This window comes from Trachurus trachurus, assembly GCF_905171665.1.
Source record: "Trachurus trachurus genome assembly, chromosome: 14".
NCBI classification, from domain to species: Eukaryota; Metazoa; Chordata; class Actinopteri; order Carangiformes; family Carangidae; genus Trachurus; species Trachurus trachurus.
The window spans coordinates 28,480,126-28,502,854 of record NC_139903.1 but is presented as its reverse complement, the minus strand read 5'-3'; the positions used below and the strand labels follow the sequence as shown (position 1 = coordinate 28,502,854).

Sequence of the window (22,729 nt, the reverse complement as noted above, 5' to 3'; positions counted from 1 at the left end):
TCCGAAACATCGGAAATTTTCAAAATTTTAGAACAGTTAGAATAATATATATAAAGAAAAAAATGGTATCAATTGTGAATGTTTTTAATTTTGTACAGTTGAATCTGACCTGACAGCAGAATGGAAGTCTGTGTGTAAACAGTGTAAATCCAGTCAAATCTGATGTGATAACAGTTTGAATATCTATGTGTACGTACAGTACTGGGGCCATTGTCAAGCTGGGTGTATACTGCAAAGAGAAGGGGTCCCAGGACTGATCCTTGGGGTGCTCCAGTGGGGAGGGAATGTTTTTTTACCCTTGCCAGGGCACAACGAAGGTACACTAATTCAAACCAAGAGAATACTTTGCCCAAATACCCATGTTGGAGAGGACGGATGGCAGGACAAGAACTGGTGACTGATTTTCTACGGTGGAAAAGGTTGTGAAATATGTGGGCTTAATCAGCACAGAATGATTGTCACTGGGAAGTTCAGACAATTGGCAGCTGATGATTTCACCATTAGAAGTCGCCATGACGGCATGATACTGGAATGAGGAGTGTTTAGAGCTGAATGATTGTTCATCCATCCATTGTCTATACCAAGGTCTTGGGGGGACAGGCGCCAATCCCTGCTGCTGACATACTGTAGAATGTGGGTGGGGTACATTGGACAGGTCACCAGTCTAATACACAACCTCATACACAATTACATTCTCACCTACTGGCAATGTTGAGTCGCCAATCAACGTGTTGCATGTCTGTGGACTGTGGGAGGATGTCCTAAATGAAACGACCACAGGTTTGAATCCAACCTGCAGCCCTTGCTGCCGGGTATCATCCCCTCTCTCCCCGACTTTCCTGTCTCTCTCCACCATCCTACCATAATAAAGCCAAAAAAGAAAATCTTGATCATCATAAGATGTCTCATAACCACTCTGTTTGTTTGTCTCGTCTGGTTGTTGTGGTTTTACAGGGGAGTTACCTGTGTAGGAAATATTTTTTCACAGCGACTTCCTGGCAAACACTCGGTGAAGGAAGAACACTCGGCCAGACCAAGAAAAAGTTCCACTATGTACCTCACTGTAATACCACTTTTCATTCAGTCAGTGCTGTTGGTATGGTAATTAAACAAATAAGGTGTAATGTGTTGGAGTTTTTTTTTCTTATCTTTGAACTGAATCAGGCTAAGTGTTTAACCGGCCTGGCTATAGACTACTGTGATATGGGGAGCATTAAAAAAAACAAATATAGACGTCAGACTCAGACTCATTGGGTAATCTGTAAATGTGTTCTATAGGACTTCAAGCTATATAATGCACTGTTTTATATGATCTAAAACTAAAGTTAGATAATTCATATTCATGCTTAGATACATAAAATGTTTCATTTTAGCCCACCTCCATCCCATCATAGGATCACAGCTGTATTATTGTTATTATAACTGGGGGAGTTACTGCTTGTTCAACTGGGTCAGGGGTTGGTATGAGCTGAAGAGTAGTACCAAGAGTCAAAACCACACAGCAGCAGTGCAAAGTTTAACAACAAGGAACCAGCGCATGGTGAGTAAGAGAGAGAGAGAGATCAAAGCACAGTGGGTCAACGGCTAAAAACCTCTTTGTTTTCAAAGAGAAGTGTGTCACTACTGTGTGGTGTAAATCTGAAATGAGACACAACACAACTGACTGCAACATCTAGCGGGTGATTAACAATGATGACAACAAATAATAAAAAATTAAAAAAAACAACAAACAGGTATTTTGCCAGTGAACAAAAAAATCTGTACACTCTTAGAAAAGAGAACTCTTTTTGGTTCTTGGTAGAATCTTTTTATAGAGGACCAACCTGGAACCATTAGTGTTCCCAGGAACACTTGAAAAACCCGTTCTTCACAAAAGGTCTTTTTATTCAAAAGCAAATGGTTCTGGGTAGAACCTCAGCCCTTCTAGAAGAACCCTTTTGGAACCCTTATTTCTAAGAGTGTAGTATGAAGCGGGATTTAATGTTATGTGGGTTACTTCAGGTTAAACTCCAGGTTCTCAGTCCTATGACTGCAGCTCACTTCTTAAATCACCATGGCAATTTACAGTATGCTGAACTAATGATCTGGAGGTTCAGAGGATCAAATCAAAAACTGTAAACAGTCAAACCACTGACCAATCAGAGCCTTGGAAAAACACAGGCATGATTCAGGCTCCCAGTGGGACCCGAAGAATCAACAAAAAACTTTGATGAGTCAGTGTGAACATTTGGTGAGGCATCACTGAACTGACCATGACCTGACTGTAGCATCTCACGTAGCTACCGTATCAACTGTCTCACCCAAATCTCTGGAAGTTCCACTGTGTGTTCTGCCACCTGCTCACACTTCCAGGTCAATCTCTTTCCTTCAAAAGCGAAAGCATGGCAAAGGGCAGTAGTCACAGCTACTACGTATATAGGTGAGTTTCCACTGCAGAAGTTCCCGGTAAAGGGAGGGGGTAGAAACTTTTACAGGAACCGTCCTCTCACTCAGTGGCCTTGTCTCCACTGCAGACCAGGACCCACCGTTTTTTTTTTTTTAATTTTACTGCTATTGTTGTTATTGTTTTTCCGGCAGTATAGACACTTTCTAATAAAGCTGGGTTTTTAATTCCTGTCTCTATCGTCACGTAATCGCGCGATTGCATATTTATCAAACTTTTTTTTTTACTACGTCTTTTACTGACTTATTCCCTCTTTTTCCGGCTGTGTAGACACTTTTTAATAACACTTATTTTGGGGCTTTCTCTTGGCGTCACGTCCCACTCCGAGTTTGACCAATCAGCACCGAGTAAATCTCTGAGTACGTTTTTCATGGCCAATCCGAGTACCTACCCCAAGGCAGGGACTCCTTTCGTCCCCGTAAAAGTTCCTCGTAGCCCTTCAGGGGAGGTTACTGCAGTGGAGAGACACACTAATGGCCCCGGCCCCGTAAAATTACCCCAAAGTTCCTGCAGTGGAAACGTGCCTTATGTTGTGGTAGAAATTTTGATGTGGTCTTATTGTGTGGAAGTCTGTTAGAGTGATTAGTGTAACCGTTTGTACCCTGGTAGATGAACCATCTGTTGGAAATGAGAATGATCAGATGACCACAAGAGAAACATAGGACTTATGACAGTATGGTATAATACCTGGAAGGTAATACCTGAGAAGTAACACTTGATTGCTTTATTGCCTGTATCTTATCTTGTAACAGTAAGATGTTTGCCAGAGGGTTAGAAGTCTGTATCAGAAGGAGCTGCAGCCACTGGTCAGTAGGAACAAACCTGAGCTACTAGACCTGTGTTGTGTCCCTCTCTATAGACAGTTAAATCATTGTGCATGGTGTTTCATTGGGTGTTTTGACTCCCAATAGGCAGACCTAAAACTTTCCACAACAATTTTTCTGTTTTGTTTAGACACCTTTTCTTTCTAGTATGTTGTTTGAGAAACGATTATATTGCTAGAGTGATAAAGTCATGTATAGTATTTGTTGTTGTTGTTGTCATGTAGTACTTGAAGTGTGTTTGCACAGATCAGTCCTAACATTCTGACCACTGACAGGTGAAGTGAGTAACACTGAATAACTTCATCATGACACCTGTTAGTGGGTGGGATATATTAGGCAGCAGGTGAACATGTTGTCCTCAAAGTTGATCTGTTAGAAGCAAGAAAAGTGGGCAGTGTGAGGATTTGATCCAGTTGGACAAGGACGGCTGGGGCAGAACATCTGTGTCTGTCTTCACTCTCTGACAAAAGTTGCTGTGGCAGATGATGCTGTGCCAGTTTTATGTATTAAAACCCCACAATCTTCAATGTACATAAAACCAACAGACATGATAAGGTGGAAATGTTAAAAGTCAGAATTAATTTCTTGAAATTTAATTTTTACGACGCACTTAGAAATCACATAGTGAGTTGGATGCAATGCAATTTAGTTCTACCATGCACATGTGTTGTGTTTGATCTGAATGACAATTAAAGGGACAACGAGGAGTTTTGGAAAGCGAAGTGTTCTCATACTACATTTACAATGAGCCTCCGCGCGCACGGTGAAATTCTTGGACCGGCGCAAGACGGATGTCTTGCCAAGAATGTTTTCATTCATCAAGAATAAAAGTCAAAGGTTCGAAGACGATCAGATACCGTCGTAGTTCCGACCATAAACGGTGATTCGGCGGCGCCGAGCATTTCCACCATTAATTAAAATGACAAAATAACGATAGAGACAAAACGATATATTTTTCGAAAATGGAGCCATTAACAAGTGTGGGTAACGTAGATTCATCCACATTAACGTGAGACTTTTTTATAACCAAATACAAACTCCTCGTTATCCCTTTAAGTGATTCTTGAATTTTGTTGTCAGCAAAAAAAAAAAAGTGATACATGAATCATGCACTGAAATATAGTTATATTGTGGTTAAATTTCAGTGTACCTGGATGTCATCCGATTTATTTCCCTGTGCTATGTCTCAGATATCTGGGGTACCTGGGAGAAGTGCTGCTCTCAGCCTCCACACATTGTCATAACTGAGCTGGTATAGATACAGTAGTCTATATGCTGCTCTGCACGAGGAGCAAACAAACAGAAAAGAGTATGGACCGTGAAAAGTGCATGACAGTGTGAACAAAGACAGGGCATGGCTTGCTTCCGAAAACAAACAGCGAATACAACCAGATGGATTTTCCATTGCAGAGCTGTGTTAATGAGAGGAAGCAAGGGAGTGCTTCCCAGGGATTGCATTGTGATACCGAGGACCGTTCCACCTTAAACAGCTTGATCGAGGGAAACCTCCTAGAGTTTGGCCCGCTTGTCTGCCTGCCCTCAGTCAGAGATGGTAATCCCCACCTGGGATACCTGGAAAAAGGCCACGCAGCATCCGCCTTCAGTCTGCTATACCAGAGGATGTCTGATAATGTCTCAGATATACATATGACTCAGAAGCCACTTGGCCAAACTTAACATTTAGTTGATGCCAACTACACTTAATGTTCTTCCTGTTCTGACGGACAGATTCGTGGAACTTATTAAAAATAAAAACATCCATGCGGTGCAGTCCCAGGTCAACGACCTCCGAGCTCTATTGTTGGTAACATGTAAACACTCTGAAGACATATTCAAGAATATTTCTAACTGTGTTTTGTTTTGGGTTTTTTTGTTTTGTTTTGTTTTTAGAAATATATGAGTCTTGTCCTTGTGGTGCAATCAATAGTTTGCATGCAGATCTTGCATGTGGAGAGATCTGCAGGACTGAACCTGTTGCATAGGGACAGCGCTCTTAGGAACTGTTAATAAATGTGGGACAAGAAAATAAATAAATTCTACTTAAACACACCTGCAGAGGAAACTCTTATCTAACATGCTACACTGTAAAACAAACAAACATAAAAAACTAGTTTTAGTGTTGAATTATTGTGATGGATCACAAGAAAATAAACTACTGTACAGTGACGGCAGAGATTACGTCTTTTTACAGAGACTGCACCATCAGTGAAGTACATTCTGTATGATATTGAAATTCATCATAAAGATGATAAGATATTATTGTATTATTATCATGCATCACATCATGTATAGAAATATGATAAAAAATTATATATAGATAAAATTGAATACAAGATGATTCCTCTTTGTGTCATTTAAAAAGCATGCTGACTAATTATTAATTATTTATATCAACAAATGGTTCAAATAGCTCATATTTGTGAGTAAGAAATCATTACATATGCACATGCATACATATTTTTTCCTTTTATACTGAGTCCACACATCAGGTTTATGATGTAATTGATTAAATACATGATGGACCAAACATGGTTGAAAAATTGATCTTTATTTCTAAGAGAGAGGGGGGGGGGGAAGTAATACAGCAACAGTGAGTGGACACTGGGTAACAGGGATGTGTGTCAACAACTGTGGATCTGTAAATTTAGAAAGAAGTGAAGGAGGTGGAGGGAGGGAGGGAGGGAGGGAGGGAGGGAGGGAGGAGAGAAAGCTAGAAAGAGAGGATAGAGAGGACCACCTCTCACCCCTGTTGCTGTTACTCTGCTCATGAATTGATACAGGACTGGAAGTCAAATGACTGTGTTTAAAGGGCAGAATTAACAAGTACATGAACTGTAGTTGCATGGCCTAAAAATAGTATAATCAACTGGTTGTTTCAGAGTATTTAAGTTCTCTAAGTGTGACATAAGTACTCCATTACTTTAACTAATGTAAAAATGACTAAACAGCCTTGATTTGTATTGGAGTCATATTTGACCATGAGGGTCTGTATTCTCACTCAGGTACTGGAGCTGTGACTGCACTGTAACTGTAACTGTAACAGCTGCCTTCATTGATGTTTTAAATGCTGTTAGATTTGAGGTACATGGTATTTTATGGCACCAGTTCATGACAGTGCAGGAGTTTGACTGGTTGATCAAATGTTCAAAATAAAAGGAAATTAATTCTAAATGCATTCTTAAAGCTCTGTTCCAAAGTAAAAGCACTTACAGTAATACAAACATACAGTACAGTATTGCTCCCTCTTCAGAAGCTGGCTGACCCTTGTCTGACATCAGAAACAGAAACACAGCTTTATTGTGAGTTCACCTGAACCCCCCGCTAAGACTGCCGCACTTTGTTTTGAGAAACCCACGAGCAGCTCGGGCCGCGAATAATCCAGGCGGCTGCTGCACCTTCACTCTGAGCGGTGGAGGGGAAGTTCCCTCCTACCGCACTACGTAAACTTGGCTCCAATAAAAGCATCCGTTGGCACCTCAGCGGACAACAGGAAGTCTTTGTTTATCAAAAAACATCCCGTTGTTGGCCCCGGGGTGTGTGACCCCTCTGACACGGCGGCACAGCGTCATGTAGCAGCCGCGGTGGAGCCCCATATTTCAAGATACGCTGCGCTGAACAAAGCCGACCTATCCTTTAAGATAAACAACAAAGGCACCGGTTCTGCGTCAGACCCTTTGGCCCATGTCTGTCACAGAGGTTGGTATGTATTGTTTAACATAGCCAGGGGCCCTGCATAGGGGAGAAAAGTTGGGACAATTCCAAGGACCTGTGACTGGCAGGGCCCCTGAAAATATTGTGATATAAGAAAAGGCAGTACAGTAGTCAGGGATGGACAGTAACTGAGTACTTGAGGACTGTATTCAAGTTTATAGGATCTTTTTTTTAGGGAACATCTGACTCTTTAATGTAAATGTCATGTTTGAACCTATTAATCCTATTACAATAAAGATTAGAGAGATTCATCCATCCATTAGTAACATAGGGAAGGGGTGGGCTACACCTTGGACAGGTCGTCACAGAGCTGTCATAGACAAACAAACAACAGCCACACATGAGCATGTGTTTGGACTGAGCACAGGGAGAACATGCTGACTCTACACAGAAACATCTCCAACCAGTGCCGGCCACTGAGCCGCCTCAACAGTCATCCATGCAGTTTTAAATGTCTGCTGTGTTCATCATGACTTAACAACATAAAAAAAATATGAATATGACAATTTATAGTTTTTTTTAAAATTATTTAATGGTTTTTTTTTATGGTGATGCCCCTTACAGAAAAAAAATTGCGGTTACACTTTATTTGATGCCTATCTCTATAATGCATTATAACCATACTTATAATGAGTTATAATGCAGTTATAGCACTGGGTAACTATAGTTATAAACACTCATAAGTAGGTATAATTGGCTTATAAACATGTAAACTGTCATTATAAACACTCATAAATGATCATAAGACTTTATAACAATAAGCATAACACATCATAGAGCATTTTGTAATGGCTTATAAGGTCAAGTATTACTGTATAATAGCGTTATAATGCTCTATAATGTGTTATACTTATTGTTATAAAGCCTTATGACAATTTATGAGTGTTCATAATGATAGCTATACACGTTTTTAAGCCAGTTATAACACATTATAACTATATTTATAATGCATTATCGTTGTGGGCATTGTTAGCGAGTTACTAACAATTATAACGTCTTATAAACCTGACCTTATAAGTCATGATAAAATGCTTTATATTGTGTTATGATTATTGTTATAAAGCATTATGATCATTCATGAGTGTTTATAACTATAGTTATACAATGCTATAACTGCATTATAACTCATTTTAAGTTTGGTTATAATGCATTATAGAGATAGGCGTCAAATAAAGTGTTACCAAATTTGCACATGGGAATCATATTATTTGCACATGCGAAACATGTGGTAAACACGTGGTAACACATTAAAGCAGACGTAAGCGATATTTTTGTGTTAATATAAGTCTTAAATAGTTATATCTTCCCACAGCAATCACTTACATAGAGTGTTTGGACCGAAACACGGGTCTCTCAGTCAGTCTGCTCTGAGCCGAGGAGAAAACTTTTCTCGTATCCTACAAGTTTTATCCAATGAGGAGAGAGAACGGCATGAAGGGCTGTGTGTGCAGCCAAGGGATGCACGTGAATGTGGTGACGTAGGGACGAGGACCAATAGATCCATGACGAGGGCGGGGGCTGCTAACTCCATCGGCTGACAAGACGTTATGGTGCGTTCAAGGCAACTCGTAACTCGTGTTTTTCCGACCTGTGAAGTCGTACCAGTTCGATCTGGTGCGAGTTCACGGGTCGGAAGTTACGAGTGGCCGTTATAGTGACTTTCACAGGTAAAACAGGTCGGAAAAACACGAGTGGGTTGCCTGGAACGCTACAAAGTCGTAAGTTGTGACTTGAAGCTGTAATTTACGGTTTCAAAAGCCTGCCTGGAACGCAGCATTAGCCAAAACAACCGGATCGCTTACTTCTGCTTTAACATGTGATCACATGTGATACCATATAGAGCACATGTGTAAAACATGTTACCACATGTGGAAAATGGGTTCACATGGGAATTCACATGTGATTCTCATAAATTGGGCCAAAACCACTTGTTACCCATGTGCAAATAACATGATTCCCATGTGCAAATGTTTTCACATGTGAAAAATCACGTGATGTTTGTGTTTTTTCTGTAAGGGGTCTGCTGTAGCTTATCCTGCAACCTTTATATAACACAGGTTCTACAGTCAGTCAGTACACTGCAAAAAATCAAATATCTTACCAAGAATATTTGTCTTATTTTTAGTCAAAATGTCATTTCTAGTCAAAACTAATCTCATTCTACTTAAAATAAGACTCATCACATTAAAAAGCAGCTTGTTTTTAGACACTTTTTCCTTCTTTATTATTATTTATTATTTTCACTTAAAATAATCTGATAGTGGAGCAAGTTTTTCTTCCTTATTACAAGCACAAAAAACTTGCTTTCACTGGCAGATTTTTCTACTTATTTAAAGTGAAAATGAGTTTGAAACAAGTGAAGATTATCTAAAAACAAGTTAATTTTTAGGTGATGAGTCTTATTTTAAGTGGAAAGGGATTGTTTTGACCAGAAATGAGACATTTTGCCAAGAAATAAGACAAATATTCTCGGAAAGATTTGCATAGACATGCAACAACAAGAAAAGGTTTTGCCCCCCCCTCCTCCTAAATAGTTTTAGCACTGGTACTGCTCTCCAGTACTGTACTCTGTACTATAAACTCCAGTGCTGGAGCTGCGGACTGTGACCACCCCTGATGATAACATAACCATAACTGTGAGTTTGTTTGAACTGAAATAAGAATAAAGTATTTATACCCACAACAACAGAGTGGCTGCATCCATTTAATCTGCCCAGTCAATGGGTTTTTATTAGGGTTCCAGCAGCAGATTCATTTCATTCACAGTGAGAGTTCAACACATTTACATTTCATTACACTATTTCCTCACATATATATATATATTTATTTATGCACTTTATACCAGAGAGTGGGTATATTTGAGTGGGTAAATATGTTAAAACAGAAAAACATCCAAAATCATATTGCATTGCATCTGCTGGCAGTTGTTTCTGCAATGACATGGGGGAGCGAAAGGCTGAAGAAGTTACATTTTGAGGATACCAATAGCACTTATTCATTTATTCATGGGTTTCTCTAGATCAGAATAAAAAACTACAACGTCTAATGAACTATCACGATGCAGAGTCTGTTTTCACATTTCCATTAAAGATGCACGTCGTGCAGAGATGGAGAAATGTCAGTGAGTGAGTGTGTACAGTACGAGCAGTACCTGAGGGTCAAGTTTCTTTTTAAATGGCTGGTAACAATAATCTGGTACAGTCTTCGGTCAAGGTGCGTGTACATCTCATCGGTGTCTTCACAGCGTCTGTGACTGCTCTCCTAACACAAACACCACAACAGCTTAGTCTTCCCTCTGGCGTCTGTTCATGTCCTCCATGCTCTCTGCGGGCGGGGGCGTGGCGTTCCTGCCCCCCAGCCGGCGGTTTCTCCTCGGGCGGTGCTCGGAGAACCAGTTGGAGATGGTCATGGCGAGCCGGAGGAAGCCCAGGCTGATGCAGTGTACCTCTGAGGTGATGGGGATGTCGGAGAAGAGGGCGTGGTCCCGGCACATGAGCACGCTGCTGCATTCGAAATCTTTGACAATGTTGAGGATCTCCTGACGCTCGGCCTGCCGCATCATCCCCCGAATGTTGAGCAGGGTGGAAACGTGCTTCTTCCTGTGTGGGGAGGAAGGATATGAGACGGAGGATGAGGGAAAGGGAGACAAACTGCTGTTACTGGACGTTTTGGTCTGTCTGGCGCTGTCAAAAACTGGAATGACTTTGACTAATAGTCACATCTGTCTGAGTCACATGTCTGTCTTTCGGAAAGGACAAAAGATTCGGTATCATTTTCCGAAAAAAAGGCTCATTTCATTAGAGTTTTATGACCAATCTTTAGGGACGGGCTGTCAGCCAGTAATAAGAGAAACATCTGTTTGGACACAGCTGAAACATTCCACACTGAATTTCACTTCACATTACTGACTAATCAACCTCTGAACCTTTCAACTCTTGAATCCTCATTAAGCCAGAGTGGGAAAAGCTCTTGACTTTCTGTTTTGGTGAGACGCTACAGGTGAATCGGGTACAAATTTAAACTAACAGATATCACCATTAAACTTCACAAGTTTATCACTTACATTAAGACAGTTATTTCTTGTATTACAGGTTTTGTCAAATTTAATGTTCAAATGTGTAAATGAGGCAATATCTAATTAAATATGCACTAATTTGCATACATTCCCAGAACAGAAATCTGAACAATGGATAAAGTGACTTTTCAAAATTCTTGTTTTATTTTGTTGACGTATTAGAGTCAGAAGTTTTTACAGAGGGGATTTGGGATATCTATTTTTATCACTCTGTAAATGAGAAAATACTGTCACCAGTCCTAAAAGAATTTGTTTTGTTGTGTTTGAGGGTATATTTTTGAATATTATTTTGGTTCTCTGATTGCTATGAAAGGGACCCAGCCCCTTTGAAAATTGTGATATGAAGTGTTCCGCTTTTCTTACAATTTTTTCTATATTGTCAAGTTTGTTTTATTTGATTAATACTGATTTATCCTCTGTGAGGGAACATGAGATGTGGGGGTTTGAGTTCTATGTACTGTACATATACTTCGTAATCAAATATGAAAAAATATAATAAAAAAAATCAAATCAAATCAAATTTTGATTTATCAAAAAAAAGATCAATTTTGGAAGGTTTGGTGTCTGTAAGTGCTACTCAAGTGGATATTTCTGGCTCAGAGTCTGAGGAAAAACTCATTTTGAGAAAATGGCCCTTAAAGATTTGTATTGTAAAATTCCATAGACTGTTATTGTCAGTCATACTTTTACGATTGGTTGCTGATGGGAAATTACAATTTTTGGAGCCCACATCATTATTCAGGAGAGAGAGAGCTTTACAATGATACCTGGCATGACATGGGTCAGACAACAGGCACAGCACAGTTTGCCTGTAGCATTTAGGAGAATTTAGGAGAAATCTACTGATGAAAGAAAACAAAATGAAGTAAAATAACCAACTTAATGTAGATTTTCTATCATTAGTTTCTACTATTCTGAAAGAAGACATGTTGAGGAAGCAAAATAGTCCAAAATCTCAAAATTGATCAGTGCTATGAGTTATGTAAATGATAAGTTATGATGATAAGTTAGCCTGTTTTATTAATAGAACCAATAGGTCACCACTTGGCAGTTAGATACATGAGTGAATCAGGAGGAAAGGCTGGAAGGAGGCTGGAAGGACTGACATGTATATTCCCATGTGCCACCACCGTCATGTGTCTATGAATGGACTTGTTCAATGAAGCACCCAGAAAACTCCAGGAAGGACGGCCCGCCTTTGATCTCCGAAAATACCAGCAGGGGGATGCCACACAGTAAACACAAAGGGGGCGAGTCGAGCGGTGAGCGAGCATGTCTCCAGATCCGAAACACTGTGTTTTGCTCTCCTCTTCCACACCTCTCCCTCTTTGATTCCGTGCGTGGCACCAGTCTGTCTCCTGCAGAGTGGCAGGAACAGGAAATACTCGGCAGCAGCTTCCTGTCTGCTCCGCCGAGGGGTTTATGCGTCACATGCGGGCCGTCGCTTGCCAACTATCTACCTGAGTCTTATTCTGTGCACAAACAGCCTGGGCGGTCGGCTCCCACAGGGCCTCTCAGCCTCATCCATTCTCAAAACAGAACCCCGCACACCTCTCCAAAAATAGCAGAGTTAATCTAGATATGTTTCCGCGCTCCTTTTCCTTGTTTTGATCCATTGTGACAAAAAAAAAAAAGAAAGAAAAAAAAAAGCCATACATAGTCTTACATTTTCTCTGCTTTGGGCTAGGTGCCAAGAACAGCACTCTGAATGTGTAGTAGTAAGCATAAAAGAATATATAAGGCCTTTGGGGGTATGGAGCAGACATATTTGTTTTTTTAGATGCTTCCTGGTTCCAACACAGTTAATGTGTTCCACAACTCACCGTATATCTGGGAACTCTTTCACCAGGACGGCCACCTCCATCTGGATGGAAGGAGTGTCCTCCAGGAGGATGATGTCAGCCAGGTGACTGATGACACTGTCCAACCAGGAGGAGCTGGATTCCTTGAAGAGACAAAAGACAAAAGATGGAGAAACTATTTAATCATCAAGGCACTTAAGACTATAACAAAACAAGAAATCCTCATGCTTCCTTTTGCGGGGGGTTTGTTGTGTTATCAATGTTTATTCAAAGAAGATGTATGATAAGAAATGTAGTGAAGCTTCAGGGGAAACGCAGATTAATATGTTCAGGCTGGAGGCCAAAACACTTAGGGCAATTTACCGAGTGAATAACAAAACCCCACCTCTGTTTTTCTAGCTCTTGCTTTTTCTTTTCAACACTCAGGAAAAAGAAGCAGAATTCTTTGGCTTGGCATTCACTAAAAATAACAGCGTCTCTTTTAGACAGCCATTAAAAACCAATCTCCATCCCCCCCGCCCCCACCGCCTCCAACCCCGAGTTCCCAGTTTCCACAGACACTTCATCTCACTCCTCAGTGAAAGAGGCCATCAAGGCCATCCCAGAGCCACATCAAAGCCGGGCCAGCTGACAGGAACAGGAAGTTCCTTCTGAACACAGCGGCTTCCTGTTGTCAGCCGAGGTGACGGACACTTGTTTGAACTTGTTTGTTGGCCCAGTTGTTTTACACCCCCCACCCACCCCCCTCCTCCCCCTCGGTGGCAAGTGCTAACGTAAGCCTGGTTCATCCATCTCCATCTCACTGACGGCAGCCATTTTTCAGAGCGCTCTCCTGTATCAACACTGTCTGAGTTTCTCCTGACCTAGGAAGCTGGAGGGTCAGGCTCCATTCACAGGCACCGGGCGCCGCGCCGCGCCGCGCTCCCCTCCCCTCGCCAGCTCTGCTCTCCGTTTGCAGCCATCAGCATTTTGTGATTATTTATAATAGTTGGTGTGCTGCTGAAAAAGTAATTACTTGTTGTCTCCTAGATCAGTGGTTCTCAACTGGTGGGTCGGGACCCAAAAGTGGGTCGCGGACCCGTTCTAGATGGGTCGCGGACAGCTGGTCAAAAAAGTAAATAATATTTAATGCACATCTGATGTTGGACATGTCTTTTATTTTGAAAAATAACTTATTTTGAAAGGCACACGAGACACATGAACACATGCAGTTGTAATGCTCCTCCTCACTTTCTTATTATTTGTTCTGAATGCAAAGATATCAGTTTCTTATTAATGTGGCCTGAATGCAGTGAATCTTGTTTTGTTTTGTGGGTCTTTATTTTGTGCAATTTGATATTTATTCACTTTTGTGAACATGCTCTGAATGCAGAGATGCATTAGAAGTCAAATATATTGTTTGTTGGTCTCCATTTTGTGCAGTTTGATATTATTTTATTCACTTCCGTACATGCAGTTGTCATGGTAACTCCTCAGTTTCATTCATGTGCTCTGAAATGCACTTTGCTCAATAAAGAGCAAAATGAGTTTTTAAAGGCTTTAAAAAAAAAATCTTGGTTTGAATTCTATAAAAGTGGGTCGTGACTTAATGACCATGGGAAAATGTGGGTCCCAGAGTGAGACTAGTTGAACCCCTGTCCTAGATGCAGTATGCGTCCCAGTGCAGGCTGAGTCAGTTCAAATGTATCCTGTACTATTTTATTTAGATAAATAAATCCCACACTCACCAGATCTTTAAAGAGCCCTTTCAGCTGTTTGGCCTCGTCTTGCAGACGGAAAGCCATCCGCTTCCTCATCTTGGAGGATGTGCAGATCACCCGTCCCCTCATGATGGCTCTGGTGTACTCCACCAGGACTCGCCGATGCACCTCGCCCACCAGCGTCTGTCAGTCATTTACAGCGTTCATCACTCACTGACTGCACACATACATAGAATCTCCAAGTCAACCCAGACTGTGTTTTGTCCTGCAGCTGTTACCTGGTATGGAGGAATATCCATCCTCCTGAACTTCTTGAAGTGCTGCTTGATGCTGGCTTCAATGGCCTCAAAGGCCTCTGTGTTGTTCAGCCACTTTCTCTTGATCAGTTTGTCAAAGAAAGGCTGAAAGAAAAGACCAAGACTCACGTTTACACATTTACACAAGCACCAAGTACAACTTTGAGGCACCTGTACTGTTCATTTCCATTTTCTTTATATTTCTACACACTTTTTTACTGCCTTTTTATTTATCTTATTTAAAATTAATACAGAATATGATAAAAATCACTCCAAACACTGTGCAAAACTAGTGTCATAAAAAAATGGTTTTATTTACAGTAATGGTTGTTGTTTTTTGTGTCTGTCTGTATGAGATTCTGCTGCTGTCACATTACAATTTCCTTTATGGATTAATAAAGTATTTTGAACTTGAACTCAAGCTGTATCATTAAATTCCTGCTTAGATGCTATTGGATCAATAATATTTATGAATGAGGAAAATATGCAGCTTTATGGCAGAACTTCACATTTGAAGACTTTTTTTTTGTATCAGTTGATGATAGAATTTCATCATCGCCTTTCAGACATTAGATAATTCAGCCAGTGACTAGAGAACAGACATGGGTTAACTATTCCACAAAGGGCCGTGTGGCTGCAGGTTTTTGTTCCAACCAATCAAGAGCACACAGTTTGGACCAATCAACTGTCTGAAAGCTGAGATCATTTGATTGAATGAGTCCGGTCTGGTGTGCTGCTGCTTGGTTGGAACAAAAACCTACAGCCACACCGGCCCTTTGTGGAAAGGTTGGTTATATGTCTTTTTAAAGAGGGAATTAAAGTGTTACTATTAGCTGCAAATGGTGCACAAATAGAAATAAGTTGTTGTTCTCAACCTGCACAGGTAAGGCTGTTCCATTTACCATGGAAGCAGATGAGTGGCTCTGCTGCAGGTTGTTTATAGTTTAGCTTTCTGCTAGCAGTAGCTCAAAGCTGCAGATGAGACCGTGTTTTGTGCGTGTATGAGTCAAGCTGCAGCTGCATGCCTGTATTTACAACTACTGACATTTTATTTTTTGTGGATTTCAGCTATCAGTGCATTCAGTACAATTTGTAGGTGATAATAACTTTATTTTTGTGATTGTGAAGTTTTGAATGTAGGACATGTCATCTGTTTTCACAGTGTCCCTCCTCTTTTTTGGAGTGATTGTAACTGCCTCTTATATGGAGCATGAGCACACTTCCTGCTGGTCATTGGGTTGTAGTTTATTATGGTAACATTAGAGGGATTCTTTGTTTTGTTTTTTTAACAAATGAAGTGTGCACAGTTCTTTCCAGGTCAACTCTCATCTACAATGTCGGATCATAGTTCTCACCCTGATGTGCTCAAACAGTCGGTCGGTCAGCACCTTCACCGACTGGTTGATGATCCTGTCCAGGGAGGAGTTGGCTCTCTGGCCTGACTCCTCGCTGCTCTGTGGGTCACACTGCCTGCAGCGCTCCACAAAGGATCTGCAGGACACACAGGAGGACGCGTTATCAGCTGCTTCCAGCGTTAAAGTGAGTTAAAGGGATAGTTCACCCAAAATTCAAATTTCACTCATTATCTACTCAACCTCATGTCGACTAAGAGCTGTGAGAATTTTCAGAGTCCTCCTTTCCTTCTCTGAGTTACGAGGGGGTCCGCGCAGCAGTATTTGTCAATAATATGGTTGTCAATGGATACCAACATTCTTCATCCAAAAAGAAACACCAAAAAACATCCAAATACTTCCATACTGCTCGTCTGTAATGCCCCTCTTGTATTGAAGCCCTGACATGAGAAATTGTTCAGAAAAAAATTTAATAAGTCTATATTTTAAGCTTGTTTGTAGCGGAAGCTCCCAGTGTCTCAGTTCCCTGCTCAATACAAGAGGGACATTACAGACGAGCACTATGGAGGTATTTGGATGTTTTTTAGTGTGTCTTTTTGGACGAAGAAAGTTGGTATCCATTGACAACCATTATATGGACAAATACTGCTGCGCAGACCCCCCCGTAACTCAGAGAAGGCACGGATAACTCTGAAAATTCTCACAGCTCTTAGTCGACATGAGGGTGAGTAGATAATGAGTGAAATTTGAATTTTGGGTGGACTATCCCTTTAACTGTTTCACCATAACTGTTCTCCTACCTGAGAGGAGGGCAGCAGTTAACCAGAGCTATGGTCCTGGAAACATATCCATCCCCTCGGTCTCCAAATTCTGCCTGAGTCTCATGGAATATCTCCACCTTCCTCTGGAAACTGGACACAGAGGACTTTTGTGAGAACCTGTTGAATGGTTATATGATTCATGAAATATGTTTGCCCTATCCAACTTGTACCCACCTATAGAGAAAGTCAGCCAACCCAGCCAGACTACAACGAGCCACTCTTGCCCCTAGGAACTGGTTCACAGATGTTGATCTGTCCAAATCCACCTTTAGCCTCTGGAATAGGGAAAGACATGGCCCAAACACAAAAATTAAAGATTGAAAACGTCAATTTCTTAGATTTCTTTTCACAGTGAAATTGAGGAGTGAGGTTCTACCTGGATGACAGAGCGTGCAAGATGTGACTGATACTCCTCTATGTGCAGGGTCTGGGCCCACAGCCGCTCCTCTTCATCTAGAACCTGCAGCAGCTCTGTGGTCACCTTGTCCTGGAAATCACAGCAAAAGCAAAAAATAATTAAAACATGACGATCGATCAGGTTTTCAAAGACCTAGACCTTTAAAAAGTGAGATTTCTTACCCGGACGATGCTGATGCAGTCTTGTTCCAGTCTGTCCACCGTGTCCTGAGGCAGGATGGGCTCCAGAGGGGAGTAGTTGATGGGCGAGGTTGTGCCGATCGTTCCCAGAACATCCCTATAGTGGAAATGATGAATCATTACTGAACCAGTCCAGTCAGTCATCACTGCAAATCTTTCCAAGAATCTTTGTCTTAATTCTTGTCAAAATGTCTCATTTCTAGTCAAAACTAAACTCTTTCCACTTTAAATAAGACTCATCACCTAAAAATTAACTTGTTTTTAGATAATTTTCACTTGTTTCAAACTCATTTTCACTTGAAATAAGTAGAAAAATCTGCCAGTGAAAGCAAGATTTTTGCACTTGTAATAAGAAAGAAAAACTTGATCCACTATCAGATTTGAAAATATGCTTGAAAGAAGTAAAAAGTATCTAAAAACAAACTGCTTTTTAAGGTGATGAGTCTTATTTTAAGTATAATGCGATTTGTCTTGACTAGAAATAAGACAAATATTCTTGGTAAGAGTTTGAGCTTTTGCAGTGATCAAACTGAGCATCCAGCATCAGTTTCTGTAAATTACCGCTCCCTACCTGTTGTAGATGTTGTAGAACCAGTCCAGCAGTGAGTAGACGTCTGTGATCTGCAGGGGGCCGCTGGTAATAGTGCGGAGACGCTTGGCCACGGCTCGGTGGTAACTCTCCACGTACACCTGGAAGGCGGTGAACTCCTCTGGGTAAATGGACACGGCGTTCCTCCGGGCAGCATCCAGGTCGTCCACCATCCGGCTCCTCAGCCGCTCCAGGTAGGAGGCCAGCTGGCCCGCCTGGGTGTCCACCTGATGCGGTAGGCTCCAGTCTGCAGCCTCCGCCACGGCGAGCCTCCACTTCATCTTCAGCCGGCGGGGGCGGTGGTTGGGCTGCACATGATGGGGGCCCTCTCTCTCCGGCATGGTCTCCTCTCTCAGGGCCCAGGCGGAGTCGGCGTGCTCCTCCTGCTGGATGACCAGCACCACCAGCCCCAGGTTGGGCCCGGCGCTGGGCTGACGCAGGGACTCCCGCACCACGTCCCACATCTCCTTCTGCAGGGCCTCGTACAGCAGCTCCACGTCCTTGGCCTTCCGCCGGCCCGAGTCCAGGGTGGCGTTGGAGCTGAGGGAGTCGTCGATGGAGGAGGACGATAGGGGGATCATGCTGGAGGGGGAGCTGGGGCAGAGCGGAGTGGCCAGGGTGGGGGTGCCGGTGCGCGGGGTGGGCAGGAGAGCCAGCAGCTCGCACTCGCGCTCCAGCTCCTGGATGTGTGTGTCGGCCAGCAGGAGGTCGCGGTGGTTGACCAGCTGCAGGATCTCTAGTACTGTGGGGAGCAGGAGGATAGATGATTTAATGTGTCCTTGGAACATTCACAAAGGGCTAATAAACAGGGGCGTTATTAGACACTCTGGAGGCCCCAGGCAACAGGCACCTTGGAACCCCCCCCCCCAAACTGCGGCCACAAACACTGATCATTAATTACTCAAAAACTCCCAAACCATTGATGATTTTAAGGTCCAGTGTGTAAAATGGGGGGAAAACCGTGATATCTAGCGTTCGCACTGACCCCTCCCGTTGGCAAAGTGACCGTGGCCTCCGAGGACAAAAAAAACTTGTTCACCACTGGAACGACTGGGAGTATTTCAGGAGCATGGAGCGATGAGGTGAAGATCTAAACCATTTTATGATATTTCTGCTGTTTCCTACTCCTTCTTCTTTCCTTCCCCCTTCTTCTTCGTTGGTTTATTTATGAACGCGAAACTCGCGAAACGTGCTCTCTGATTGGCTGGATTTTCCATTCGGGCTGCCGTACAAGCATGGCTGCGCAAGATGGCGACACTCTCTAAAGCAAAACCCTTGCTATATGTAGGCTATAATAAGGCTACAAATTTTTATTTTATAGCGATTATAGACTTCATATTCACCGTGGTATATTCAGATTTTGCCAATAAACCTTGCCAATTTTTACACACTGGACCTTTAATTTTGCATACTATGCACAGTGTTACTGTATATCAGTTGCCTGCCCTGCTACAACGTCTCTGCTGACAAAGTGTACGTCTGTTCTTTATGGTCATTGAGTAGCTGTGGGGGGGTCTGACTGACACATTAAGTTTTTTGTTGCTCACACTTCCATTCACAGCCAGGTTCCCTGTGGAGCCTGCTTGAACATCTATGTAGAGGAGCCTGGGGTTGGGAATGTGTGGTCACTTCCTGATTTCACATTCTACTGTTGACTGAACCCAGTGACTCAGGAATCTGTGGAGGTCCCGGCCTCGACGGAGAGTTGGACAGGAGGAGGAATGTCCTGTAACTGCAGGGAGCTAAAGAGCTATTCTTCTTGATTACTTGATATGTAATCTAAGTTTGTGATCAGGGCCCCAGATATTTTTACAGCTTAGATAATTACCTGAGAGAGGCTCTCGAGTTTTGACCACCGGCTCCTCCTCGCTTTCCTCCTCGGTCTCTTGGGAGGCCTTGTCGGACATGGATTCCCTCTTCAGCTTACCCAGACTGACCATCCTGAGGAAGGAGGGCCGTCTGGAAGCCTCCACCTCGGTCCCCGTGTTCAGGTCCCCGCAGGGCAGGCTCTCCCTGCGCTCCTCCTTACGTCGACCTGTGAAGCTGCACAACATCCACAGTGGCAACAGAGAGCATGAGCGACTGCAGCTGCAGGGAGCATCCATTTACAAGACAGAGACTCGCATTCACAGGAATCTTTTTGAACGGGAATGCCACTGGGGGATCAGATGTTTGCATTGTACTGTGCTGTACACTGTAAAAACTCAAAATCTTTCCAAGAATATTTGTCTTATTTCTTGTCAAAATGTCTCATTTCTAGTCAAAACGAATCTCTTTCCACATAAAATAAGACTCATCACCTTAAAGTTAACTTGTTTTTGGATAATTTTCACTTGTTCCAAACAAATTTTCACTTGAAATAAGTAGAAAAATCTGCCAGTGAAAGCAGGTTTTTGTGCTTGTTAAAAGGAAGAAAAACTTGTTCCACTATCAGATTTTTCTACTTATTTCAAGTGTAAAATATGCTTGAAAGGAGTAAAAAGTGTCTAAAAACAAGCTACTTTTGATGTGATGAGTCTTATTTTAAGTATAATGAGATTTGTTTGGACTAGAAATGACATTTCGACTAGAAATAAGACAAATATTCTTGGTAAGATATTTGAGTTTTTGCAGTGTACTGTATTGTGTAGCTACAGTCACACATCTGCTTTACTGTGCTGCTGCTGCTGCTGCTGCTGCTGCTGCTGCTGCTGAGCATGACGGCTGTAGTTATAAATAGATCCATTCAGTAAGCACAGCTAGTACACAACATGTCACAGAAAAACAAAAGAGGTTCCGTACATCAACAGGTCGTTATGGTATGTTACATAACTCCTTAGGAAATAAGCACACTATATGCTGAGTGCTCTGTCGGCCAACGTAACAAGAGCTGTTCTATTTTTTCTTCTCTGGGACTGAGTCTAACACAGGCGTTCAGAAAACTGCCCTGAAAGTGTATTGTTTGACATATTTTTCATAGGTAATCAATTTGATTTATTCAATTTTTTTTCACATTACTATATACTATACTATTTTTATATATATAAAGCTTTTTTTTGCTCTGAAGAAGACAGCCGCACCTGAATAAATCTATAGAACTGACCATATGCTCCAGTGTCCTCCCTCTGTTTCCACTATTTTTATATTCTCTGATTGTTTCTTCTGTGTGTTTCGAGGGGCGTTGCTAGGAATACTGGGCCCCCTTAAAGAATACTAAAGTGGGCCCCTACCTGCTGACTTTTCCACTTTTTTTTTCTTAGACTACGTATGTATTATAATTTTTTATTTAGCCTACTTTGTTTTGATTCTAATGCAGCATTACTATGAGTATTAGTCAGGGTCTTATGCAGAATAAATCAGTCATACAAAGATTAGACTACTTGGTTTTTTTGTGGGCCCCTAGAATTATCATCACCTTTCTCCCCTATACAACGGCCCTGTGTGTTTCAATAGCTTTATGTTTTCATTTGATTTATACATTGTTGCATAATCAAATAAAGGTATATATGGCACTATTATCATATCAAAATGTTGCAATTCAGTTAATCTTTTGAACATATTAAGCTGCCCCCAACCCGTCCTCACCGGAGCAGGGTCATAATTCCCTCTGAGCTTCTGCGCAGTCCTTTCCTTTTCTCCTTCTCCTTCTCATGGGGGAGAGTGTTTGAGTCTCCAGGGCTGTAGTGGGGGGAGTTGTTGTTGCTCCCCCACACGTTGCGTCCTGATATGCGAAGTCCCTTCCCCAGCTTTCCCAGGGTTTTGAGAGGCGACACTCCACAGATCCGTTCCAGGGTCCCTCTGAGGGGTTTCCCTTTGGGGTTCCCCGCCCCGTGCCTCTCAGCGTTCACCTCGTTCTCCTCCTCCTCTCCATCCCGGATCGACCTGAGCTGGAGGTTTCCCCGGACCGTCCCCATGATGAGGCCGGCGTCGCCTCCGTTCCTCTCGTCCTCGTCCAGGTCCACATCTTCAAAGGGGTTCAGGTTCTTGTTCAGGTCTTTCAGGTCGTTCAGCTCCTTCAGATCATTGAGATCATTCAGGTCCAGCCGCGGCAGGATCAGTTCTCCGTTCACTCTGGGGAACTCTTGGCAGCTCTTGGACCTTCCTGGGAGCTTCTTCAGAATGGGCATGGTTGCAACTGAGATTTAAAAAAAAAAAAAAAAACTGCAAAAAAAAAAGAACAATGCGTAAGATTTTCTCAAAGAAAACAAGAAAGCAACAATTTAAAATGTTTTTACATCCAATTATCAGACAACTTGTCTGCTGTTTGATTCTGATTGGACAGGAATCTGCTTTGGCAATTGGGAGTTCACAAACAGGATATGTAAATTCCTTTACCCATGATTCCTTCATTTCAGGACATACAGGAAGTTCGTAATGTGTGACTGAAAATTGAACTCCTGAAATGTGGAAAACTGTTATTTTTGTGTGTGTGTGCGTGTTTTTTTTCTGGTGGTAAATCTGCTACCAGACAGTTTATATAACCACAATCAAAAACATCCTCTCACATGCTGCTTATGTAATGTACTTCACGAAGGAAATA

The 22,729-nt window shown here is 42.1% G+C and overlaps 1 protein-coding gene across 1 annotated transcript; it reads right to left on the bottom strand.

Annotated features, from left to right (window-relative positions):
* Window positions 1-10,261: 10,261 nt before the first annotated feature.
* On the bottom strand, window positions 10,262-22,316 carry exoc3l2a (exocyst complex component 3-like 2a; the record flags this gene model as incomplete). The annotated part of the gene is made up of 12 exons (XM_083985989.1): window positions 10,262-10,577; window positions 12,877-12,998; window positions 14,583-14,738; window positions 14,834-14,956; window positions 16,207-16,342; window positions 17,004-17,114; window positions 17,199-17,299; window positions 17,401-17,511; window positions 17,604-17,718; window positions 18,193-18,952; window positions 20,039-20,253; window positions 21,775-22,316. The coding sequence occupies 12 exons, from the start codon at window positions 22,314-22,316 to the stop codon at window positions 10,262-10,264; spliced, it is 2,808 nt and encodes a 935-aa protein (XP_083842115.1).
* Window positions 22,317-22,729: the final 413 nt, after the last annotated feature.